Source organism: Macaca nemestrina, chromosome 9, assembly GCF_043159975.1.
Source record: "Macaca nemestrina isolate mMacNem1 chromosome 9, mMacNem.hap1, whole genome shotgun sequence".
Taxonomy (NCBI): Eukaryota; Metazoa; Chordata; class Mammalia; order Primates; family Cercopithecidae; genus Macaca; species Macaca nemestrina.
In genome coordinates, this window is record NC_092133.1 from 120,650,845 (window position 1) to 120,677,544 (window position 26,700).

Consider the following 26,700-nt stretch of genomic DNA (forward strand, 5'->3'; position numbering starts at 1 on the left):
CATGGGTTTGTCTGTTCCCACTAGTAATATGTAAAGTTTCCTTCCCTCCTCAGAGAAAAGAGGAGTGGATTATTCACACCTACACTCAGTGATGAAAGCATTGATCATGACTGATAGGGTGACCAGCTCATCCTGGTTTGTTCATTCTTAGCACTGAAAGCCCTACATCCTGAGAAACCCCCTCAGTCGTAAAAAGCACCAGGATAGTTAATCACCCTAATAGGAAGAAACCTGGAAGCTTCTTCTGTTAGTCCAGGGATTCCAAATAAACCTAAGTTCATGTATCAACTCCAATGTATTGAGAGAGAATTCTGAGGCAGAATGGAAACTCTGTGGGAAAAAGGGCTCAAACTTTTAAAAATTAACCATATTGATATTGATTACAGGGAAAACTTATCAAGTGAGCTGGCATTCAAAGTGACTCCCACCCAAATTTTTTAAAACCTCAAAAAATTCTAGATACAGTATTGCAAACATCTTTGTAAAAGCATAAAAAAATGACCAGGGACATGGGGCTTACCTGGTCAAAAGTCAAACATCAAGGGAAACACAGAGGGGTCAGTTGAGGTTTCCAAGCTGATTGTCCTGAGGGGATTTACTTATCTGCACTAAACAGAAGTCACAGTGCAGGGCATGCTAGAGTGCCTGCATGTGTGTGTGTGTGTGTGTGTGTGTGTGTGTGTGTGTGTGTGTGTGTATAGGGGTAATCAGCAGTGATCTCTTGCATTAGGCTGCGAACCAAAGGTCATTCCTGCCGGATGAACATGACCAAATGTAAACCTGAAACCTACCTAATACCCAGAGGCCTGCAGGGGAGAGTTGCCTCTGTACGGAGCAACACAAGGGGGACAATCTCTTCCTGAAGGGTTTTGAGAGGCAGGACTTACAGGGGATTTGCAACTCAAGTTTGTATTCACAGAACCTCAAACCTTCAGTTTAGTTAATTTGTTTGTTTTTCAGAGATGGGATCTTGATATCTTGCATAAACTGATCTCGAACTCCTGTGCTCAAGCAATCCTCCCACCTCAGCCTCCCAAGTAGCTGGGACTACATGCCACTGCACCTGGCATCAGTTTGGTTTTAAGTGAATAGAAAGTACCCCTGAAAGAAGCAAATGGAAATACTCTCTATAAGGAGTACTTTAATCCTAAGCCTCAGAGAATTCCCAGAATTCTCTACCCTACAATTATAGGAGCAACTAATATCACATAGTCAAAGATAAGGAAGTACACAAGGAAATAAGAAACCACCTGTATGTTGCGGGAAGCCAGGGACCCCGAACAGAGGGACCGGCTGAAGCTGCAGCAGAAGAACATAAATTGTGAAGATTTTATGGACATTTATGAGTTCCAAAAATTAATACTTTTATAATTTCTCATGCCTGTCTTTACTGCAGTCTTTGAACATAAATTGTGAACATTTCATGGACATTTATTAGTTCCCAAAATTAATACTTTTATAATTTCCTATGCCTGTCTTTAATCTCTTAATCATCATCTTCATAAGCTGAGGATATATGTCACCTCAGGACCCTGTGATGATTGCATTAACTATACAAATTGTTTGTAAAACATGTATTTGAACAGTATGAAATCAGTGCACCCTGAAAAAGAACAGAATAACAGCAATTTTCAGGGAACAAGGAAAGATAACCATAAGGTCTGATTGCCTGCAGGATCGGGCAGAATAGAGCCATATTTTCCTTTTTGCAGGGAGCCTATAAATTGATGTGTGAGTAGGAGAAATATTGCTGAATTATTTTCCCAGTAAGGAATATTAATAATTAATAACTTGGGAAAGGAATACATTCCCAGGGGTAGATCTATAGATGGCTGCTCTGGGAGTGTCTGTCTTATGCAGCTGAGATAAGGGATGAAATACGCCCTGGTCTCCCGCAGTGCCCTCAGGCTTACTAGGATTGGAAAGTTCCAGCCTGGTAAATTCTTGTCAGACCAGTTGTCTGTTCTCAAACCCTGTTTCCTGTTAAGATGTTTATCAAGACAATGCGTGCCCAGCAGGACACAGACCCTCATCAGTAATTCTAATTTTGCCCTTGCCTTGTGATCTTGCTCTGCCCTTTGCCTTGTGATCTTGTATTGCCCTTTGAAGCATGTGATCTCTGTGACCCACTCCCTATTCATACACCCCCTCTCCTTTTGAAATCCCTAGTAAAAACTTGCTGATTTTGCAGCTCAGGGTCACCATCATGGTCCTACCATTATGTGATGACACCCCCGGAGGCCCAGCTGTAAAATTTCTCTCTCTGTACTTTTTCTCTTTATTTCTCAGATCAGCCAACACTTGGGGAAAATAGAAACAATGTATGTTGAAATATTGGGGGCTGGTTCCCCTGATACCTGTGAGAAACAATACAGAGTAAAAACAACTACATGGACTTCAGAAGTTCGAGTTTTCCAACAATATTTACTGTGTATGGTAGTTTGCCTCCAAAAGTGGAGCAGGACTTGGTCCTAGTCAAGAAACCAGCAATATATGCCTAGTTGGATTTCAAAATTACTATGGACCAGCTGTTGCTCTATGCCTCCTTCTTCCCTTGAATGGAGTGGGATCTCTAGTGCTTATCCTGTGTCCCACCACGGAACATTCGCTGTGTGGGGACAGATAACTTGTCTCTTTAGTTTCTGGATCTTCAGATCAAGAGAGATTGTACTCAAGGAGCCTCATCTGCACCTGGACTTGATTTAGATAATGAGATTCCAGACTTCAAGCTGATGCTATAGTACAATGAGATTTTTGAAGGCCTTGAGTGAAGATAAATATATTTTGTTCATGGGAAGGATATAAAATAATGGAGTCAAAAGGCAGGTAGATGAAGAAAAAGCATTTGAGGGACTCCAGTTTCCATTCATGATAAAAAATACTCTCAGCAAACTGGGAATAGAAGAGAACCTCTCCAGCTGATAAAAGATATCTACAAAACACACTATTATCATGGTTGATAGTGAAAGGATGAAGATTTTGACTCTGAAGTCAGAAATATGACAAGAATACCTGCTCTTATTACTTCCCTTCAACATTGTGTTTTAGGTCCTAACCAGTGCAAAAACGCACACACACAAAAATAAATAACATCCAGATAGGGAAGGAAGAGGTAGAACTTTTTAAATTCCCAGATGACATGATCATCTCTATAGGAAATCCTAATAAATCTACAAAAAAAAAGCTACTAAAATTAATAAGTGAATGCAGAATGGTTGCAAATATCAAGATACAAAAATCTTGTACTTCTATATATAAACAATGAACAATCAAAAATTGAAATTTTGAAAAACACTGGTTATGATAGCATCAAACAATATGAAGTGCTTATGGATAAACATGACAAAATATGTGCAAAACATGTACAGTTAATATAAAATACTGCTGAAATAAATTAAAGACTTAAATAGATGCAGAAATATTTCCATTGTTCATGATTCAAGAGATGCATATTATCAAGCTGTCAATTCTCTCCATATTGATTTATGGATTCAACACAGTCCTAATCAAAATCCCAGCAGGGTTTTTTGTTGTTGTTGTTGTTGTTGTTGTTGAAATCAACAAGCCTATCCTAAAATTTATATAGACATGCACAAGACCTGGAATAGCTGAAACAATTTTGAAAAAGAACAAAGTTGAAAGATGCACACACCTGGTTCAAACTTGCTGTAAAACTATAGTAGTCAAGGTAAAGTGGTCTTGGCATAAGGAGAAACATAGATTGCTGAAATAGACTAGAGAATCCAGTAGTAGACCCTATGGATCATATATAATGAATTGATTTCTGACCAAGATGCAAAGGCAATTCAAGTAGTAAGGATAATCTTTTCAACAAACAGTACTGGAACAATTGGACAGCAATAAGCAAAAAATGAACCTCAACCCTTACCTGACACCTCATATTAAAGTTAACTTGAAATGGATCAGAATTGTAATAGCTGAAACTACAAAACTTCTAGATAAAGATATAAGAGAGAATCTTAGTGATCTCAGATTTGGCAAAGATTTCTTAAATAACAAATTACAGTTTATCAGAAATTTAAAAAGTTTAGCCAGGCATGGTGGCTCGCACCTGTAATACCAACACTTTAGGAGGCCAAGGCTGGCAGATTGCTTGAGCCTAGGAGTTGAAGACCAGCCTGGGCAACATGGTGAAACTTCATCTCTATAAAAAAATAGAAAAATTAGGCAGTCATACTGGCATGCACCTGTAGTCCCAGATACTTCAGAGGCTGAGGTGGGGGGATCACGTGAACCCAGGGAGATCAAGTCTGCAGTGAGCCCTGGTCACACCACTGCACTCCAGCCTGGGTGATAGAGCAAGACATTGTGTCATACAACAACAACAAAAAGTTTACTGTTCAAAATGTTTTTCTTTTAATGAAAAAACAAACCACAGAGTGGGAGAAAATATTTGCAAAATATCTTTAACAAAGAATTTGCATCTAGACTATGCAAATAACTCTTACAATGTAATAATATAAAAACAACTCAATTTTTTAAATGGCCAAACTATTTGAACAGGCACTTTATTTAAAAAGATATATAGAGGCAAATGATGACATAAAAAGATGCCCAACATCATTAGTCTTTAGGGAGATACAAATTAAAATCTCAATGAAATATCACTATATACTCACTAGCCTGGCTAAAATTTAAAAGGTCGACCATATAAAGTGTTGTCAAAGATGTGGAGCAACTAGAACTCTCATTCTCTGCTAGTGGAAATGTAAAATATACATTTAGAAAAATGTAAATGTTTTGACAGCTAAAAGAAATTTCTAAAATTCTATACTTAACAGATGATCTGGCCATTGCACTCCTTGGTATTTACCCAAGATAAATAAAAGCACATGTTCACACAAAGTCTTGGGTCACAAATGTTTGCATTTGTTTGTAGGAGCTTTGTTTGTAAGAGCAAAAAACTGGAAACACCTCTGGTATCCATTAATAGATAGAGGGGAGTCTAAGTCTCTTTGTAGGACTCTTAAGAACATGCTTTATGAATCTGGGTGCTCCAGTATTGGGTGCATATATATTCAGGACAGTTAGCTCTTCTTGTTGAGTTGAACCTTTTACCATTATGTAGTGCCCTTTGTCTTTTTTGATCTTCATTGGTTTAAAGTCTGTTTTGTCAGAAACTAGGATTGTGACCCCTGCTTTTTTCTGTTTTCCTTTTTCTTGGTAAATTTTTCCCCCATCCCTTTATTATGAGTTTCTTTGAATGTGAGATGGGTCTGTTGAAGAAAGCATACTGATGGGTCTTGACTCTTTATCCAGCTTGCCATTTTGTGTCTTTTAATTGGGGCTCTGTCTCAGGGAGAGATCAGAGTTCTGTACATATAACCCTGGCTGGAGTTGCTGAAATTCCTGCAGGGAGGCCCCACCCAGTAAGGAGAGCTGGATCAGGGTTCCACTTAAGCAGTCTGGCCACGATTTCTGCACAGCAGCTGTGCTGCATTGTGCGAGACTTCTCCTCATCTGAACCACCTGGACTCCCTAGAACTGGCAGGCTAGAACAGCTGAGTCAACCAAACCGCAGAGATGGCGGCCGCCTCTCCCCCTGGGAATTTGGTCCATCTGAGGCCGTCTCCAACCTGTTGCTGCTGGCTGGCTGGAATTCCAGGTCAGTGGGGCTTAACCTGTGAGGCACCATGGAAGTAGGGCCTGCAGAACAAAGCTGCTTGACTCCCTGGATTCAGTCCCCTTCCCAGGGGGAAGGTACAGACAGATCTGCCACCTTGCCGGGATTCCCAGGACCAGAGTATGTAAAACTGCTGGGTCTCCATGTATACCTGAGCAGCTATTCTGCCAAGACTCCACACACCTCTGTGTATCAGACCCAGGGCCCTGGTGGTATGGGCTCATGAGGGGATCTCCTGATCCACAGGTTGCAAAGATCTATGGGAGAAGCATGGTTTCCCAGGGGAGGTCACACAATCACTCACCACTTCCCTTGGCTGGGGACAGGGGTTCCTTTGGCTCTGTGCCACTCCTGGGAGGACCCATCACCCCACCTGCGTTTCTTCATTCTCTGTGGGTCACTTGTCTGCCTAGTCAGTCCCAATGTGAGAATCTGTATATTTCAGTTGAAGGTGCTGAACACATAATGCATGTTTTCCTATGATGTCCGTTGTACTTAATGCAATGAATGAATGCTAATGACTTTAGATATTTGCAATGTTATATATTCCTGTTTACTTTTTTAATAAAAGTTCTTTTTCTGGATACAAGTTTGTTTTCTCTTTGATATTATAACTTGTATCCCATATTAGTTTTGGCAGACAAATGGTTTAAAATGTTACTCTTTCATTGCTTATAGAAATTTTATAGAAAATTGTCTTTTTTAATCTTTGTAGATAATAACCAATGATATGGGTCTTTAATTTTACAGATTAATAAACAGAAAGAGGACCAGGAAATGAGAAAAAAGTATGGCAGCTTAAGTGTCAAGGTTTGTATTTAAGTTTTTTCTCCTCTTTCTCTTTAATTTTGTGCTTCCCTGATTTTGGCATCTGAATTGACAAATCTATGTAGCATACTGAGGTTTTTCACTTTCCAATGTCTGAGTTTGAAAAAGAAAGTTCTTGAAAGTGAGAGCAAGGCCGGGAGCAGTGGCTCACATCTATAATCCTAGTACTTTGGGAGGCCGAGGCAGGAGGATTGCTTGAGTCCAGGAGTTCAAGACCAGCCTGTACAACATAGTGAGACTATCTCTTTAAAAATAAATAAATAAATAAAGTGGTGTAAGAAGTGTGAATGGGAAATCAGGAGCTGATTGTTGAGAACAGGGAGCAGAGAGTGAAATTGAAAGCCAAAAAACCAGCTAGTGGGGCATCAGGAGGAATGCATCCTGATATCCTCATCCTTCCTACTATTTCCCTACCTTCTTCCTACCTAGATACAGGCCTCGAGCTGCCACCCACCCCTCTCCACATAGACCTCACCATTCCAGGGGATTCCAAAGAGCATTGATTTGTTGGTGTGTTCTTCTTAGGACATGAGGATTAAAGGGGGAGAGTGGAGAAATAAGCTCAGCCTACCAATCAAATCCTGCCAGGGGAGATTGTGGGCCTGGGAGCAAGAACAAATCCACGCGCTCTAGGACTGAAAACCTCAGCTCTGCAATTGCAGCTCAGGGGAGGGGAAGAGTGTGAAAGAGAGGGACACAAATCCAAGAAACAAAATGAGAATAACAAAGTTGTTTACTTTTGTGTGGCAGGCTGCAAAATCAGCCAAGGGGAGAGAAGCCTCTTTGTCCCCATGGTCCAAGTCTCCACCCAGCACCACAGCTTCGAGGCCACATTCTGCGACCATGAGTATATCATCTACTGGGGCCAAGAAAGCTAAGACTCCAAAGAAGGCTTTAAAGGAAGAGCAATTTGTGGTAAGAACTGCTTCCATGACCACACACTGTCCACCTTCCTCTGCACAGGGGCTCCTGTCTCTTTCGCCCTATCCATGAGGCCTGCAGTCTAAGCACACCTCGTTCTCGCCCCTGAGTGGGGGGCTCCAGCTGCCTATTTCTAAACCAACATGTCAGGGTGAGCCTCCTTCACTTTCCCAAGATGAAGTCATCAGTATCCCCAGCCAGGCAGTTGAGTCACTAAGCCCCAGTGGGTCTCTATTTAATTACCAAAATAGAGAAGCTACATCCCAAGCACTTTCTAGGATATACAGTCTCAAACTCATGACTGCCCAGGGTCCATCAGAAGCTCACTGAAGATTCCCGGAAGGACACACAGGTATCCAGTCCATTTGCTCATGCAGGATTCCTCAGTCTACAACTGGAGGAAATCATGCTGTCAGCGACATGCATGCATGAACTCTATGCTGCTGCTCTCCTTTTCTACCTTTCCCCTGATCATCACAACTGTTTTTGCAGGAGCTAGGGTGGCACCCTTGGTCTACATAAAAACGAGGTGCTAAGAAGTAGCTCTGGGACACTTAGCTCACTGTGGGCTAATTGTGTGTATATTTATGAGGCACTGCTCACTACATTGTACAACACCTCCCATCATCATGACCCTGTGTCTCTATAGCCTTCTGCTCTTAGCTATAAGGATAGTTATATTTCTACAACTCTTAGTTGATCTGTGGACACTGTGAATTGTGTAAGTAGTCAAGGCTCCTTTCAGAAGGCATACAACCCAATTGGTGACACATATGGCCAATGCCAAGCGCTTCACATAGAGTCTCTCCACTGCATATTTTGCTCTCTCAAACTCTTTGTCCCTTTCCTACATGTTCCCTCGTTCTTCCTTCTTCCCCTACACAGGGCAGAATTTGCATTTCTCTCACTTAGAGCATGGAGGAGTGGAGCAGAATTGTGCACGCTCTGTGCATCCTTGCTCCAAAAAGGGGGAAGGCAAGGTGCAGACCTCTTGTGCCCACTCGCCAGGAGATGGACCACTCCTCATATGTGCAGGAGGGAGCAGGTAGAGCAAGGCCAGGCTTGTTGTGCTAATGGAAGTCACACTACTGGGAAGAGAAAAAGGATTCTCCTAGGTGAGCATTTCCACTTTGCAGAGGGTTAGGAAGTGCAGACAATTGGAAATCAGTGTAATTTCCCAAGGGAAAAAACTGACACTGGAAGAGGGTAAATTTTGCATAGAAATGACCAGTGATTAGGTTCTAGAAGTAAGATTTTTGTAACCCAGATTTTGGGAAGTATTTTTTTGGACCACACACACACAAAAAGAACTGGCCCGCTGTGCAATACTGCATGCTGACCTGGTTGGGGAGACCGGCCATGCTGGGTGAGGGGCCCAAGACTGGGTCAGCTGCCATGAAATCGGTCATGTGTCAGGGGTCTGTGGTCTGAGGCTCTGAGATGATGGCTGGGAGGACTGCAGAGTCCGGTCAGCCACTGGGGCAGAGCAGCTGAGCCTCTTGTCCTGAGGTCACAGCAGCAGGGGGCAGCTGCAACAGAAGGTGCCCCGGTCCCCACAGCAACCCGAAGGCTGGAACTAAATCCTAGAATTCCAGTTTGGAAGCTCCAGTGTCCCCAGTTTACAAATAGAAGCTGAGCTTCCAAAGTCACAGCCACAAGGGGCAGAGATATTCCATGTTGTCCCCCACCAAAAATGCAAAATAAAGGACAAAGACTGACAAATCTCTGAGAAGGTATCATTTCAACAGGCTTTTCTCTTTGTGTAACAATCTTTCCCTGTGACTGTAATGATTGTGGCCTGAGTATCTCCAAAGCTTACCAGAACATTTTGTCAGCTGAAGGAGTCTCTGAAGTTAATATGTAACAATAAGTCAAAATTGGATGGGGGGAGGGGAGAAATTACTTAAACTGGGGTTCCGTATTTATATGACTTGGCTCAATTTTAAAATGAAGTATGTTTTTCTGGTTCATTGTTATTACTGTCACTTACACTTTGTTAACAATAATACTCCTATTGTTCTAAGTGCTCCCTTCTATCCCCTTCCACTGTGGTTTTTTTCTTCACCGTATATATACACAGTCTAGCTATAATTTTCCTGCTCCTCTCTTTTAAATATTTAACTCCATGGAGGTAGCTGGACCTCTTAAAAATTGTCTTTAAAGGGTTTTATAATATTTACCACGTGTAAGTGACCACATGGAGGGCTTGTTACAGGAACTTTGTATATCAGTCATTTAACGTATCTAATTAATCATACTTATTTTTTGAAATCTGTGTCATTCGGTGGGAACAGCACACGTGCTACCCACAGCGAAGCACACAGTGATAAACTGAGTGTTTAGCCAGTCTGAAAAATACGATATGAACATTAGTCGTCTGATATTTATTAATGAACGATTTCACAACATAAAATTTGTATTTGTACAGTGCTTTTATGTAAAGTTTGTTTTTTGATATGTGCAAAACATTTCAAATACTCAAGTTTCACATATCAAGGTTAAAATAGATTCTCAGGTTTTCCTCTCCCCACCTTGAGTAATTAGTTAATTAGGGTTGCACCGAATACATGCTTCCATGGAGGACTTCTGAGCTTCCATGGGGTAACCTGGTCTGTACTGATGAACATATGGTGCATGCTTTGATCTGCAGAAAGAATCAGGGCCCTTCTGTGTGGGAAATGGGACATGGGAGAAAGTCAGTCGTGTTCCCATTCTTAGAGTTCTCTCAATACAAAGCAATTTGTACAGATAAAAGACTTCAATAAAAACTCTAGAACTTTTTTTTTCTTTAACATTCAAGAAGTGTTAGGTAAAATAGTATTGCAGCCATTTTGCAGTTATGACCATAGTCACCTTGCAAGCTAGTGATTTTTAAAACATTGTTATTATGGGATATAGAATTATTACTATAGGTATATAATATTATAGGCTAGACAGTTGAAGAAAAGATCTTTTCTTCTGAAATTTACTATTTTTCTCCTAGATACAACTCTTATTTGGTTAAATTGCACATTTCAGATAGCTCTATTAGAGAAGAAAACATTATAATCTGCTTATAGTTTCATTATTCCATTCTTTTTTCCCTTGGCTTGGCTTGATGCAGCAGGCAGTTAAGAGAGCTGCAGAGCAGTGTGGGAAAGCCAGCACTTTACCCGTTGTTTATCCGGCAGCGCTAAGCAATGCAGTAATACAGAGATAGGACAGTCCTGTACATGTGCATGGTCTTCAGAGGTTGTCAAAGGGTATTTACTATATTTTGATGGGTTATGATGACACAAAAGAATTTTCCTTATCATACTTGATCTTTGTTTTATAATATGGATAACCCTAAAATGTAGAGATAAAATGTCAAAATCATTGAAAATCACATTTTTCATTTATCACTAAAATGAATTCATCTTTAGGTTCTGCTCTCACAGAGCAAAATTGAAAATGTGAGTAATATATTTAAAATCCAGCTGAAAGGTGACTTTTATCTTCTGCCCTATTTTATGCTGGGTAGTTCAATAATAAATTAAATAAATACTTTCAGTATATTTGGAACAGAAAATACTCTAGTGAAAATAGTGTTTAATGTTTGTGAGATACATGAAAAGATGTCAAAAACCAACTGAAAAGGGGGTTTATGCTTGTGCTTTTATTGATTTTGTTGGGAAACAATTATAACATTTTATTTGTGGCATTCACTAGGTTTGAGCGTAACTTAAATTGAGGACTGAAGATTTTGCTGTGAAATCAGGAATAGATAAATTCAAGGTTTGGATAATGTACTTATTCTTCCCTACGCACTGTCAGCCATTGGGACAGATGTGAGGTCCTGACCACAGATGATAGCGACTTGGTGGTAGCAGAAATATCATCCCTGACATTCAGGAGCCCACAGACAGTGAGGTGACCCTCTTCCCCACCCCCGCCCCTCATATGGTGTTGCTTGATTCCATTTGCTGGGACTTCAGCTGTGAATTTCTCTCCAGTTCCCAGTGGGAGTCAAGGCCGGTCCTGAACCCCAGGTCATTTGGCCAGACTCTTGACACTACCCAGACGTGGGTCTTTCCCCCGGAAGGCTGAGCATCTGACATGCTGTCATTCATCCTGACTGCCATCGTCACATCTGCCACTGCTGCTGCCTGGTGTATTAAATCGCTGCTCACCAGAGTCAAGCCAGAGGTGGCTGCACCCCTCTAGACGCTGGCAGTGGACTGTTGACCACTGTCTTTGGATTTAGCCTTGCCAAACTTGTCAGTTTCTCCAACCCCAGTCTCTCCAGATCCCAGCTTCCTCCTCAAACCCTGGGAATAAGTCTATGTGAGTTATAACACATCAATTTTGTTTTCTTTAGGAACTAATTTTCATGAAGGATGGTTCTTAAACCTTTTTTCATTTAACACTCTCTTAACTTTCTTTTCCTCAATGGAATCTCTGCTTGTTCATCATGAAAATTGATCCTATTAAAATTCTTTGTTTTCTCTTACTGATTCATCTATTACTATTTCTTCCCATTTGCGTATCTGAACAATGTTAGATAACCGTGACATCTCACCAAATTGATATATTGCTTGCCAAATCCAGAGTTCTTAAGTTGTGTTAGCGTATGCAGCTTAATTAGGGAATAAAGGTACACTTTTATTTTAGGCTTTAAAAAATCTTTAAAACAGTCCAGGGGTGGCTGGTCACACCTGTAATTCCAGCACTTCGAGAGGCTAAGGTGGGAGGATCACTTGAGGCCAGGAGTTTGAGACCAGCCTGGGCAACATAGTGAGACCCCACCTCTACAAATATTTTTTAAGTTAGCCAAGTGTGTTAGTGTGTGTCTGTGGTCCTAGCTACTCAGGAGGTGAGAGGATTGTTTGAGCCCAGGAGTTCAAGGCTGCAGTGAGCTGTGATCCCACCACTGCATTCCAGCCTGGACAACATAGCTAGATCCTGTTTCAAAACCAAAAAATATGTCTTAGAAACAGTTTGAGGATCTCCTCTAGCAATCTCAGTGTGGGAATCATTTCTTTGTTTTGTGTGTGTGTGTGTGTGTGTGTGTGTGTGCAGGTATTGAGATACTGTATCTCAGCCCTTGTATTAACTGGACTCCCCAAATTTTCATGGCATTTTCTCTTCCAAATCTGTAAAAGAAAAAAGTTATCTATACCTAATACCATGAAGCACTATGGAGTCCAGTTAATCCAGTGGCTGAAAATATACAGTGAAAATTTATTTGAATTCATTCCACCAGAAATGATGGTCACAGGCCTAAACAACCTCGAGTGTGATTCTGGTGGTCTGTCTTCCTTGTGGAGAATTTGCAAGTCAAATTCAGTTACAATTTATAAGATTTCTGTCTGGTTTACATTAAATAAAGTATAAGAATATTTGAAAGGTCTTTTTGTGTTACAATTGGAAAGATTTCAATATGAAGGTTTAGATTTTTATGCAACCACTGGAAAAGTTAGGAAAGCAAAAATCAGGAAAGTAACATAAAAAAGATTTCAGACTGAAGCATCCAAGCAGCTGATTGATAAGAGGTCAATAAGAAGGCACTACAATCCATAGGAACCTCTGGTGGGAAATTTCCCACCAAATAGCTTAGTCTTCAGCCGTAAAGAGAGTGTTTCTTATGAGCTCCCAGGAAAGCCACTTAAAACTCATATCTGTCCATGAATCTTGCTCTAAATGCCTTTGGATAATCTCCAATATTCCCATCAAAGGTACAATTCTTTAGAGTTCCTAACATGTTATATGCTTCAAAAATTAAAGTTTGATATAAATATTTCCATGTGACAAAAATTGATATATTTGTCACAGCAAGATTTGCATTTGACACTTTTATTTATGCCATTTCTAGAGATTTCATTTCTTTGTGTAGATGTAGGTTTCTGTCTGGTGTCAGACAACTTCTTCCTTTTGGTCTGCTGGCAATGAATTCTCTTAGTTTTTGTTTGTGTCTGGAAAAAGACCTTTTTTGCCTTTATTTTTGATAGATATTTTTCTGAAATATTTTCTGAGTCTGGGTTGACAGTTTTATTCTTTTGATACTTTGAAGATATGACTACACCCTCTTTTGGCTTGCACAGTTCCTGACAAGAGTATGCTGTAAGTTTTAACTTCGTTTCTCTCTTTCTAATGTCTTTTATTTTGGATTGACTTCAAGAGTTTCTCTTTCTCTTTGCTTTTCAACAGCTGGATAATAAAGTATCATTGGTTTCATTTCTTTTTCATTTCATTTCTCTCATTTCTTGTCCCTTCTCCTTCATCTCTTTATTTCTATTTATCCTGAACTTCTTGAATTTGTAGTTTGATATCTTTTATTAACTCCTAACCATTACCTACAATTATGTCTTTGCCTTCAAATATGTCTGTGCTAGACTGTTTGATGTTGTTCCACAACTCTTACATGATCAGCTCATTAAATTTTGAACTACTTTTTTTCTTTGTTTCAGTTTGGAGAGTTGTCTTTTTTACCTACCTTCAAATTCACTGATTAATTTTTCAGTTACATTGAATCTACTGATGAGCCCATCCAACAAATTCTTCATCTTGATTGTTGCCTGGTTTGTTTCTAGTATTTCCATTTGATTCTTTTTACATTTTCCACCTCTCTGATGAAATTCCCTATCTATTGCTCATCATGAATGGTGTTCACCTTTTCTCCTAGGTTCTTTAACATTTTGATTATAGTTCTTTCAAAGTCCTTATCTGATAGTTCCAAGATATGAGTCATCTTTGAGTCCGGTTCTGTTTATTGCTTTGTTTCCCAACAATACATGTTTTTTCCTTGCCTTTTTGTCTGTCTTTTGTTTGGTTTTGTTTTGACATTTTAATTTCCTTTGAATATAAGTCAGTTTTTGCAAGCTAGAAAACAGAATCAACCTAACTCAATCTAGTCTTCTAGGGATCCAGGCTGAGTCTTGCAATCTTTAGCAGAATGCCATCATAATACTAGGTGCTCGCGCTAGGGTTATAAACTCTAAATAAGAACCACTTATCTGCATTTTTCATTAGGAAACAGCCAAAAGTACAATCCTTAAAAGCATGATATACAGAACAGCTTGATATACAAAGGACAGAATGACCCAAATTGTATGCTGCCGAGTCTATTGGTGAACTGAAGATTAGTAAACAGAGAAAGTGTTTATATTTTGAAAACTTGCTCTGTGGTTTGAAAAATTCCTGGATGCTGTCAATAAGAAAGCAAGTGAAAAATATAACAGATGTACTCTCACCGACATTTGATTTTACCATCGTTTTCCACTAGAACATGAAGGTAGAAATAAGTGTAGGAGATAAGATACTTACGTATTCTAAAAATAAATTACTTAGTAATTTTAAAAAGACATACTATATTCTTTCATTTGCTACAAGAAAAAATTGACAATGAAGACTATTTAAAAGAAGTGTTGAACTCTAAATAGGATGGTGAAGGCAACACATTCCATTACAGAATAACTTCCGATTTTTCCAGACAAGGAACATTGCTGTTCCTCCATGTTCCATATTCCTGGGGGAAAACCGTGTCGGGAGCTTTTTGTCAGGGTCAGGAGATGAAAAATAGACCGTGTCCTAATGAGCTGGTTGTAAGTCCAGATAACATATTTGGAATAGACCCATAAAATCCGGCCAATGTTTTATTAAACATCTGCAAACTAGAATTCTTTAACCCTTAGACATAGTTTCTGCTCAGAATCTTAAAGCCGGATGCAGTTCCACTGTGACTCCTCAGGGCTGAGGTGGGTGCTAGTCATCAAAGTCTGGAAGGTCATGGTAGGAGTCATCCTGGTAGCTTTTGGATGCATTCAGCAGGGACACCAAATTGCCAGTGATCAGAACTGGAACAACCTAGTCTGTCCCCACTTTGCTGATGTAGCCTGACAGCAGGAGGGAGCCTTTGATAATAGAAAGGTGCCAATCAAAAACAGCACAGTGGCGACTGCAATGGCCTTCTAAGGCATCTTAGGAAGGCCTTTTTTAAACCTTAGGAGGTCAGTGTAGCCATTGTGTGTGCTGGAGAGCCTTGAGATTTGACTTTACTACTAGGGATTCCAGTAGCCAAATTGGTATGGGATGGCATCATCACACGCTGACACAGCTACAGTTGGAGCAGCCTGCCAGGCCACCTGTGCACCGAGAGCTCGCCCATGGTTAGCAGTGGGGATGCCAGAGGCCACATGGTACAACCTCCTAACATGGCTGGCACCATCCAGCCTGTTCCAGCAAGCTGCCTCATATTTCTGATTGAATGCTGGACATCATGTGTAGAATAGTAGAGATTGAAATAAATTGTATTCACACATGGAAATAACCTGTCTCTTATGAGACCATGGATACACACACCCATACACATATGTGTGTATACATATATGTGTGTGGGGGGGATGTGTATGACTACTGTGACAGGTTGGGCCAATCTAACCAAAGTTGAGGTGAGATTGGTTGTTGCTATGGTTACCTCTAGTGGACCACCGTCTTTTTTTTATTTTATTTTTTTTAATAATAAAAAAAAAGAGTCTGGCTCTGTCACCCAGGTTGGAGTGCAGTGGTGTGATCTCAGCTCACGGAAACATCTGTCTCGTGGATTCAGGCCATCCTCCCATGCAGCTGAGACTACAGGCACATGCCACTATGCCCAGCTAACTTTTGTATTTTTTTTTTTATTTTTGAGATGGAGTCTCGCTTTGTCACTGAGGCTGGAGTGCAGTGGTGTGATCTCAGCTCACTGCAAGCTCTGCCTCCCAGGTTCACGCCATTCTCCTGCCTCAGCCTCCCAAGTAGCTGGGACTACAGGCACCCGCCACCACACCCAGCTAATTTTTATGTATTTTTAGTAGAGACATTTGATTTTACCATCGTTTTCCACTAGAACATGAAGGTAGAAATAAGTGTAGGAGATAAGATACTTACGTATTCTAAAAATAAATTACTTACGTGTTAGCCAGGATGGTCTGGATCTTTTGACCTCGTGATCTGCCCCCCTTGGCCTCCCAAAGTGCTGGGATTACAGGCGTGAGCCACCACGCCCAGCCTAACTTTTGTATTTTTTATAGAGGTGGCATTTTGCCATATTGCCCAGGCTGTTCTCAAACTCCTGAGCTCAAGGGATCCTCCCACCTTGGCCCCCCAAAGTGCTGGGATTACAGGTGTAATCCACTGCACCAGGCGACAGTTCTGATATTCTTTTTGTGGAGGGTGTGTGACTAGCATGGGAGCTGGGGTCACAGAGCGCTTTTCTCTGAATACCACTCTACCCTCAGCTTGTAGAAGAACTTGTCCACCTGTGCCACAGAGAAGATCTGCCTCCATGCTGTTATCCCTGCCTCAGTAGTGCATTGCTGTTGCTTGATGCTCCATGAGTGAAGGTAGAGAGGATTCTCTGCGGTTCTAATCCAAACTCGGACTTTCAGAAGTGTCATGTGCCCAGGCCCCAAAGGTGGACTTTCTCAGCATTCTTGCCCCTCTTCCCTGGGGCAGTTCACTCTGCCTTGTATCTGAAGTTGGTCTTGGGCAGGAGTTTCCTGTCCTTCCTGCAATAGTCGGACACCTCCACTTGGTATTGGCATAGAGTTGAAGGCCCAAGACAATTACCATTCCCCTTCCCCAGGGGAGCAAACTTTTCCTTCTTTTATTTTTCCCATTGACATAATGTATCTCCATCTTTTTTTTTTTTTTTTTTTTTGTTGAGACGGAGTCTCGCTGTGTCGCTCAGGCTGGAGTGCAGTAGCGCGATCTTGGCTCACTGTAAGCTCCACCTCCCGGGTTCACGCCATTCTCCTGCCTCAGCCTCCCGAGTAGCTGGGACTACAGGCGCCCACCACCATGCCCGGCTAATTTTTTGTATTTTTGGTAGAGACAGGGTTTCACTGTGTTAGCCAGGATGGTCTTGATCTCCTGATCTTGTGATCTGCCCACCTCGGCCTCGCAAAGTGCTGGGATTACAGGCGTGAGCTACTGTGCCCGGCTATCTCCATCTTTAAGTTGTGAACAAGAGACTGTGCTACCCACCCCAGCAGTTGAAAACTTCCTTCTGAGAAAGGAGTGGCCTGGGAGAAATAAATGGGATTTGATACCTAACACTTCTTCCCAGCATCAACCACTGATCACCTTCTTTGAGTCTGGTTGGCCAGAGAGTTTGCTTCCTCTCTCCCAGAGGCTTAAGACTTTCACATCCTAGGAAAGAAGGACCCAGGAAACGTGATTTTCCTGTAGTAGCAGCTGATCCCTTCCTCAAGTCTGCACCATCAACAGTGACTCTTCAAAATTGCTCTGCCCTCAGCTTTTCTCATGAGTATCTGGTAAGGGACACGAAAAAACATAACTTGTGAGTGAATGCAAGCTTCTCTTTTAACATGTGCCGCCAGCTACTTCAGACTGCCCTGCTCACCAACATTTGATCTTCAGAAGTTCTTTCTATTTTAGCTCATTCTTCTTACCAGCTTGTATTGAAGCTGGCATGGCGCTGCTTCCGCTATAGATGAGACCTATGAACTGTTCATGGGTCTCATCTCTTCTCCGAGGGTCTTGTTCCTCTTTGGAATTTAGGTTACCTGAGTGTGACCCCAGCTCTCTGACGGGTTCAAGAAAAGTTGTGATTTTGTAGTTTATCTAGATTTTTCTTGTTTTTAATGTTGGAATGGCATTTTTTACTTCCTAAGTGGGAGCCAGGAGTCTGAATTTTTTAAATAAAATGGATACAGGGCCAGGCACAGAAGCTTATGCCTGTAATATTCCAGCACTTTGGAAGGCCCAGGCAGGAGGATTGCTTGAGCCCAGGAGTTTTAGACCAGCCTGGGTAACATAGCAAGACTTCTTCTCTACAAAAATACAAAAATTAGCCGGGCATGGTGGTGCACACCTGTAGTTCCAGTTACTTGGGAGGCGGAGGTGGGAGGATCACTTGAGCTGGGGAGGTGGAGGTTGCAGTGAGCCAAGATCATGCCTCTGCACTCCAGCCTGAGCCATGAAGCAAGACTCTGTCTTGAAGAAAAAAACCCACAAAACTGATATATACTTATTATACAAAATTTGCTCAATGAAGAAATGCCAAAAGAAGAAAATTTTTTTCTTTTTTTTTTTTTTTTTTTTTTTGAGACGGAGTCTCGCTCTGTCGCCCGGGCTGGAGTGCAGTGGCCGGATCTCAGCTCACTGCAAGCTCCGCCTCCCGGGTTTACGCCATTCTCCTGCCTCAGCCTCCTGTGTAACTGGGACTATAGGCGCCCGCCACCTCGCCCGGCTAGTTTTTTTTTGTATTTTTTAGTAGAGACGGGGTTTCACCGTGTTAGCCAGGATGGTCTTGATCTCCTGACCTCGTGATCCACCCGTCTCGGCCTCCCAAAGTGCTGGGATTACAGGCATGAGCCACCGCGCCCGGCCAAGAAGAAAATGTTTAAGAAAATCCTGCCACCCAAAGATAATCACTGAAAACCTCTCTTCACCACCCTTTCAGACAAGTCTTGATGCAGATTCTCATTTTCAACAGGATACAGATAACATCGTTCCATACCGTTGAATTTATATAATCAATTATATGTGCTATGTGTATTTCACCCCACAGAAGTAGCACAATTTACATAACCAATTCGTATCAATTTACCAGTGCCTTCCTGAGATATAGTTTCTTTCTTTCTTTTTTTTTTTTTTTTTTTGTTTGCTGTTATAAACAATGACTTCCTCATGTTTAATAGACACATTCCTATCATTGAAGTGCCCTGGTCACAAATTTTTTGGAGTGAATAGTTTGACAGATGTGTATTCTGCTTTTGCATAGCTGACTTCCTGCAGTGAACACCTGAACACAAGATCTAGGATGGTCTAGAGCCAGGTGAGAAAGCCAGGCCCAGACAGACTTTTGTGGCCTTCTGAACCTTTAAGACAGGCTTAAGAGTTGCATATAGCCTGGATCAGCCTAAATCCTGTATGGCTTCACAGTCCAGTCATTCTACCAAGAAGCCTCAGAGCCCCTTGGCAAACATGGAGTGGCACCTTTGAGGACATCAAATGAGGAAAGTCTTGTCCTATTTTTGAAAGATTTGCCTACCTTAACAATTTTGTTAGAAGAAAATTCACAAGTGATATATGCAGATAAATGTTTTGTTTTGATTTTTGGCCCCTGTCATGACTAGTGTTTCACTGCACACAGCCTCATATCTTATTCTCAGTATTCCCAATTCTCAGTCTCTTCTCTCCAAATTGTAAGTGCATGAGGTTGGTCCTCATTTTGTGTGTTTCTATCAGCTCCTCCACTCCCTGGCCACCTCCCACCCACTGGCACATTACTGGTGTTCAAAAGTAGTTATTTGCATGGCAGATTAAAAAATGTTAATATGAGAGTCAAAGTGATTGAGGTTTTAAAGAGGAAAGATCATTCTTCATCATGATGAGTCAGAAAGACTACTTTAGTGGTAATATAAATATATTCAATGATTTAAAGGATATAAAGGTAAAAGACAAAATACCTTTCATTAAGCCCAGAGAAAATGCCTAAGTTTCATAAGAGAGATGTTTGTGGAAATTAAATGTACTGACTCTTGATAAGAAAAAGAAAACAGAGATGTGAGGGTAGGATAAGGAATGTAGTCAATCTTATGGCAGTTAATAAACATAATTTGCTTCTTCTGTTAATACAAACCTTGGCTACTGATTCTAATTTAGAATAGTATTTTGTTAAATTTTTAAAAATATGACATAAATGCTTAAAAATAGGAAGCGAATTTAAGAATCATAACTTGTTATAAATGAACCTTTATTTCTTAATTTTGTGAATTTTTATAAATACATAAACAAATTCAAAAGAGAATGAGAAATATTTATAATAAATTATTTTAAATCACGGCCGGTAGTGGTGGCTCACGCCTGTAATCCCAGCACTTTGGGAGGCCGAGGCGGGTGGATCACCTGAGGTCAGCAGTTCAAGACCAGCGTGGCCAACAAGGCAAAACCCCATCTCTAATAAAAATACAAAAAATCAGCCAGGTGTGGTGTCAGGCACCTGTAATCCCAGCGACTTTGGAGGCTGAGGCAGGAGAATCACTTGAACCCGGGAGGCAGAGGTTGCAGTGAGCTGAGATCTGTGCCATTGCACTCCAGCCTGGGCAACAAGAGTGAAACTCTGTCTCAAAAAAACACACATTTTGTTAAATTACAATATGTTATTATCTTTACAATTATTTAATTTGTGTTTGTGTTTTCCTATATAGGAAGTTAATTACTTTTATTTTAATATTAACATTCATTTTCACCTCAGTCTATTATCAGTCCAGTGTTTGCACCTGTCAATGAAGTGAGCACATAAAGACCAGTGCGTGTATTCCAGAGAAAGTGGAAGGTCAGCAGCTGGCAAAACAAAATGATGGTTTAATGTGGACAGAGCCAGGATTCAATAGACCATGTTGCAGCAAAGTTGAAAGTTCAACTCGAACTGGAGAGCAAACACTCTAGTCTACATGTGATGCTTTTTTCTTTCTTTTTTTAATGAAAAGAGACGTTATCTTCATCATCATAGTAGTGTTGTCATTTGAAGAGATTGAATAATTATTTGCTTTACAGAAGATAGACTTTAGAACAGACTTATCTCTAGTTATTACATAGTTGATCATTATATGAGAGCTGTGAAAAGGGAGGCTTAAATATTGGAACTAATTTTTACTGTACATAAATTTAAACAGAGTTTTTTTTTTATAAGCATTCAATCACCGATGTAACTTTGAGTATAGTGAAATAAGTATATTAATGTCTTTCTACATGGAAACTTATTTTGTTCTACTGATTTATTTTCCTAATTTTCTGGGAATTAATTTTTAAAATTTGGGTTAACTTTTTTTTAGCATAATGGCAAATGTTCTCCCTGACCCTGGGCCGAGGGATCTTCCCCTGGTGATTTCCTCGGACTACTTACCGTTCATCAGATGGTAGTGAACTCACTGTCTGCCTGCTGTACGCTGGGCAAAGAGGTGGTTCAAGTGGTTTGTGCCCTTTGAGAACAAATAGGTCGAGGGATTCCAAAAAGTGTCCATTGCATGTCACTTTGGTGACCCTCACTTTTTTGATGCCAAGGAAGGCTAATGATAACTAAGACTTCTTGTTGCTTTTGTTAAGTTGGTGGTATTGTTTTTTTGGCTTTCTTTTTGGCTAGTTTACTGTCACATGGGTCTTGATAAGTGAGAGTCACTGTGCTTGTAGTGGTGGGTGATAGTTTCTTTTAAGAAGTTTGAGGTACTGTGTAGACAACTAAGGGAAGTGTTATTCGGGTAGTTATAGAACCACCAAAGGACCCTCCAGGCTTTTGGGTTCTGATGGAGTAGGAGTTAGAGTTTAGATACCTAAGGTAGGAAAAATGGGCAGGTTCAGGACTAAGTCAGTCCTGAGGGTTCTTCTATCAGGTAAATCAGAATGGCAAGTCAAGCAATCCCATTATTGGGTATATAACCAAAGGAATATAAATAATTCTGTTATAAAGATACATGCACGCAAGTGTTCATTGCAGCATTATTCACAATAGCAAAGACATGAAATCAACCCAAATGCCCATTAATGATAGACTGGATAAATAAAATGTGGTATATATACACCATGGAACTATGCAGCCATAAAAAGGAATGAGATCATGTCCTTTGCAGGGGCATGAATGGAGCTGAAAGTAGTTATCCTCAGCAAACTAACACAGGAACAGAAAACCAAACTCCACATGTTCTCACTTCTAAGTGGGTGTTGAATGATGAGAACATGTGGACTATGGGAGGGAACGACACACAACTGGGGCCTGTTGGGGGGAGGCATAAGAAGAGGGAGAGCATCAGAAGTAATAACTAATGGATACTGAGCTTAATACCAAGGTGATGGATTGATCTGTGCAGCAAACCACCATGGCACACATTTACCTATGTATCAAACCTGCACATCCTGCACATGTACCCCAAAGCTTAAAATAAAAGTTGAAGAAGAAAAAAAATGCCAAGTTAGCCATGCCGGGGGTGTGGGCTTCCATCCCTGATCACATGCTTTTCTCTGACTATTAGTTTCATGAATGGCCTTATCCAAATCTTTAGCTTCAACCCACGTACTGAGGAATCCCAAATTATATATCTAGGATCAACCCATCTCTCAAATTCCAGGCCCTGTCTCAGTTGTTATGTTAGTCTGTTTTCATGCTGCTGATAAAGACATACCTGAGTCTGGGAAGAAGAGGTTTAATGGACTTTCAGTTCCACATAACTAGGGAGGCCTCACAATCATGGCAGAATGCAAGGAGGAGCAAGTCATGTCTTACATGGATGGCAGCAGACAAAGAGAGAGCGTGTGCAGAGAAATTCCCATTTTTAAAATCATCAGATCTTGTGAGACCCATTCGCTATCATGAGAACAGCATGGGAAAGACCCGCCACTATGATTCAATCATCTCCCACCAGGTCTCTCCCACAACACGTGGGAATTATGGGAGCTACAAGATGAGATTTGGGTGGGGACACAGAGCCAAACCAGTTGCCTATTACATGTTTTCATTCAAACAGGCCATGGGTACCTGAGACTCAAAGTGTTTTGGTAAATCTGAATTTATCAAAAACAAACAAACAAAGGCTAGCACACAAAATTGTTCCGATTCTTATTGTTTGTTCTTAGTGAATAGGTTCATTCTCCATCTACCTGCCCAAATGAGAAATTTCAGGCAGCTCTGTCCTCACTCAAAAAGTCCCCTAAATCTGACCTCTTTTGTAATTTATCTCAAATCTGCCTTCTCTACTTTAGCTCAATTTTGTTTTCTTTTGTATCTCCAGTGCTTAAATAATTCTTGCCCTATAATAAGCATTCAGCAAATATTTATGGAGTGAACAAAGAGGACAAGAAAAACACTTGGCCCTGCATGAAACAGTTAATTCAGGGAACAGACAAAAATTTAAAATATATTATTTCTATAAAAAATATTTTGGGAGACATTCAAGAGAAACTTTTTTCCATTAAGCAAGGACAGGCAGCTATGAAAAAGGAACAGTCTGCACCAAAGAACAATTTATTAAAAGGAACAAATAAAACTGAAAAAAAAAGGCAATAGACAGGCTGAATAATAAAATTGACACAACTTAAGAATTAATAATCTGGAAGATAAAGTGAAGAAAATTTCCTAGAACATAGTGCAAAATGGCAGACAGAAAAAACGAAAAAAGTTAAAATATGGAGGATAGATCCAAGAGATCTAGCACCTCTCTAATAGGATTTTTTTGAAAGCAAAACAGATACAATGGAAGTGAGACTATCATAAAATGCATTTTTTAAAAACTGGTATTATTAATAGGAAAATTGTTTTCAATGGGCTGCCGTGGTCTGATTGCAAATACTACATATAAACACTGAATTATCTAAATTATATAAGACAGTGAAGACTGCCAGGGGACTATGGTTGGCATATTGTAAGTCTCAGTTCTCTTTCTCAAAGCTGCAGAAAAGCCACATTGTTATGCATTAATTTGAAAATTTATGTTTACCGTGTTTTATTTTCTTGCCAGGTAAGCTATACAGCATCTATTGGGACACATGAAGAAGAAAAGATGAAAATACCAGGATCTAAGGTGTAATAATGACTAATATGACCATTATTATGAACCTAGTTATTGTTTATATTAAAAAGTAGCAATTTGCTTAGAAAGTAGCAATGACTTTGGAAGCTACACTGAGAATTAGCCTTATGAAGAGACAGAGGACCTGATTACCTCATTAGTATGATTCTGTAGCACATCCCTGCCACATCCACGGAAGTCTCTCTCATTCATGATATGCCTACAATTCATCTATTAGGGATTCATTCCTTTTGCTGAAACTTCATCCTCTTGCAAAATATAAACATTATTGATAAATGGCATAAAGCTCTACTGTGAGTTGGTAAGATCCTTTCTTGAGAACTGTTTTGATAGAAGGAGGAAATGAGTAACTGGGGGAAGCTGCTTCCTATGACAAAGAGATGGAGAGACCACAGTAAGTGAAAGAAAACACAATTTACAAAACACAATATACAATTTACAAAAAGGGGCAGCTTGTGCGGCTGATGAAGATAAATCTTGGTTGCTTTGTAATATTGTTTAGAGCTAACTGCTTCTAAGTTCACCATTTACAGGAAATAGAGGCATGGGATTTTAAACCATTTCTATGTTTGGTAATTTACAAGTAAATATAACTCATTGTTCTCTTGAAAAGAAATTTTTTTTTGAGACAGGGTCTCGTTCTGTCATCCAGGCTGAAGTGCGGTGACGTGATCACAGCTCACTGCAGCTTTGACTTCCTGGGCTTATGTAATTCTCCCTTCTCAGCCTTCCAAGTAGCTGGGACTACAGGTGCACACCACCATGCCTTGCTAATTTTTAATTTTTTGTAGAGACAAGGTCCCACTATATTGCCCAATCTGGTCTAAAACTCCTAGGCTCAAGCCATCCTTCCACCTTGGCTTCCCAAAATGTTGGGATTACAGGTGTGAGTCACCGTGCCCTGCCTCAAATTATTTTTGATAGTAGTTAGAATATATATACTATTTACAGAAATAGTCTTTTCAGATTTATGGAGAAACAAGATATATTGTTTGTGTAATTAACTTTGTGATATATTTTCTATTGAAAGGTTGAAGACAAACAAGCTTTGGAGTCTCAAATAGAAGCATTAAAGGCAAATTTAGAGAACGAGAAAAAGAAGGTGGAAAGGTACTGGTAACAGAGTGAAAGTCACTGGTAATGAGACATAATGTGCATTTGTAACTAATACAATATTTAACCATCTGTAAATTTATTATAGGTTTAGGAAGGAAGCAGAACGACTAAGCAAAAACTGGGAAAAGAGATTCTTTATTCTTAGGAACAGGTATGGTGTGATATATACAAATTATATTTCTAAAAACGTGACTAATCATCCTTTAAGGAAGTTGTGAACCTTGCAATTTTTTTACATATTAATGTTAAATCACCTCATATACTTCTACAAGAAATGCAAAATAATTGGTCTAAAATAGAAGAGTAATCAAAATCACTGAGAAGTGAAATCGTTCAAGGTGTTTTCATTCCCTCTCTGTGTTTCTGTTTTAAAAGATCAGAAGGACAGACAGACTCTCTTAATACCTGGTTTAATCAGACCTATTTAGTCATCTTCTTTCATAGGGCTGTTAAAACCTTTTCCTGCTCATTTGCACACAATGATATGTAACTAGTTTGTATTGTCTTTATAAAGTTGCTTTATATATCAGATCCTCTACCAGACACAACAGCTCCAATTCCTCAACCTCTCAGATCTATTTTTCACTCACATAAACATTTTATTTCTCTTCCCAATATCCTCTTTGCCTTTTTCAAAATGGAGAAAGTGAAACTGTAAAATTCTGAAAAGGACAAAAACGATGCATATCGAAAAAATGCTTATTTTTTCCCTTACCCTAACATGTTAACATGAAAAATCTGTCTTCTGTTTAGTTGTGTTCTGCCATAATTTCCCCCAGATTCTCTTCCTTAATATGTGTGGGAAGTTCTTTTGCAATATTCTTTCACAGTCAAGCATCATCCAGGCACAATGGATTTAATGTTGGTCTGATGGAGGCCATCGGAGGTCAAACTTGAAGCTTACACATAAGATCTTGGAATGGCAATGCCCTACGTTTGCACTGTTTTTCATAAGCACACACTATGGATTTTGTCTGTATAAACTTCTATACCTGGCTATGTATATTATATGGGAATAATTCATCCTAAGTGAGGGGGCACAAAGAATCCACGCCAAGGCAGAAAAAACACAGGATTGAGAGCAAAAACACCTTGTAGTAAAATGTTCTGCCTTGTTCTGTTTGGTGCTGAAATGATCTCCTCCCTGTGTTTCATGTATGTGCTGAAAAGCATTTTGTGCTGTGTAAAATGTGCATATTAACACCTGCCCTGTCTCACATAGTTATTTAAGAACAGAATGTAGATACATGTGAGACAAAAGAAAATATAAAAATGCACTTTATTTCATTTCCCTGCACATAGGTTTTGGATTATCTCTAGAGCTGAATAAAATGACTTTCCCTAATTTATTTCCTTAGGGTTCACTTTCATCCTTAAGATTTACCTTGTCTCTGACCCTACAGGATTTACCCTATTCTTCAATGATGATTTACGAGAATGTATCAGTTTTACTTTTTTTTTTTTTTTTTTTTTTTTTTTTTAAGAGGGAGTTTTTGCTCTTGTTGCCCAGGCTAGAGTGCAGTGGCGCAATCTCGGCTCACTGGAACCTTTATCTCCTGGGTTCAAGTGATTCCCTGGCCTCAGCCTTCTGAGTAGCCAGGATTACAGGCGCCCACTACCACGCCTGCCTAATTTTCTTTTTTG

The 26,700-nt window shown here is 40.1% G+C and overlaps 1 protein-coding gene across 1 annotated transcript in view; it reads left to right on the forward strand.

Moving 5' to 3' along the window:
- C9H10orf67 (chromosome 9 C10orf67 homolog) overlaps positions 1-26,700 on the forward strand; it is a 139,092-nt gene that overhangs the window by 64,100 nt on the left and 48,292 nt on the right. The window contains exons 10-14 of the mRNA XM_071068740.1: positions 6,395-6,454; positions 7,223-7,387; positions 23,869-23,931; positions 24,971-25,050; positions 25,142-25,207. Coding sequence (XP_070924841.1) covers positions 6,395-6,454; positions 7,223-7,387; positions 23,869-23,931; positions 24,971-25,050; positions 25,142-25,207 — 434 coding nt within the window. The remainder of the gene's footprint in view (positions 1-6,394; positions 6,455-7,222; positions 7,388-23,868; positions 23,932-24,970; positions 25,051-25,141; positions 25,208-26,700) is intronic.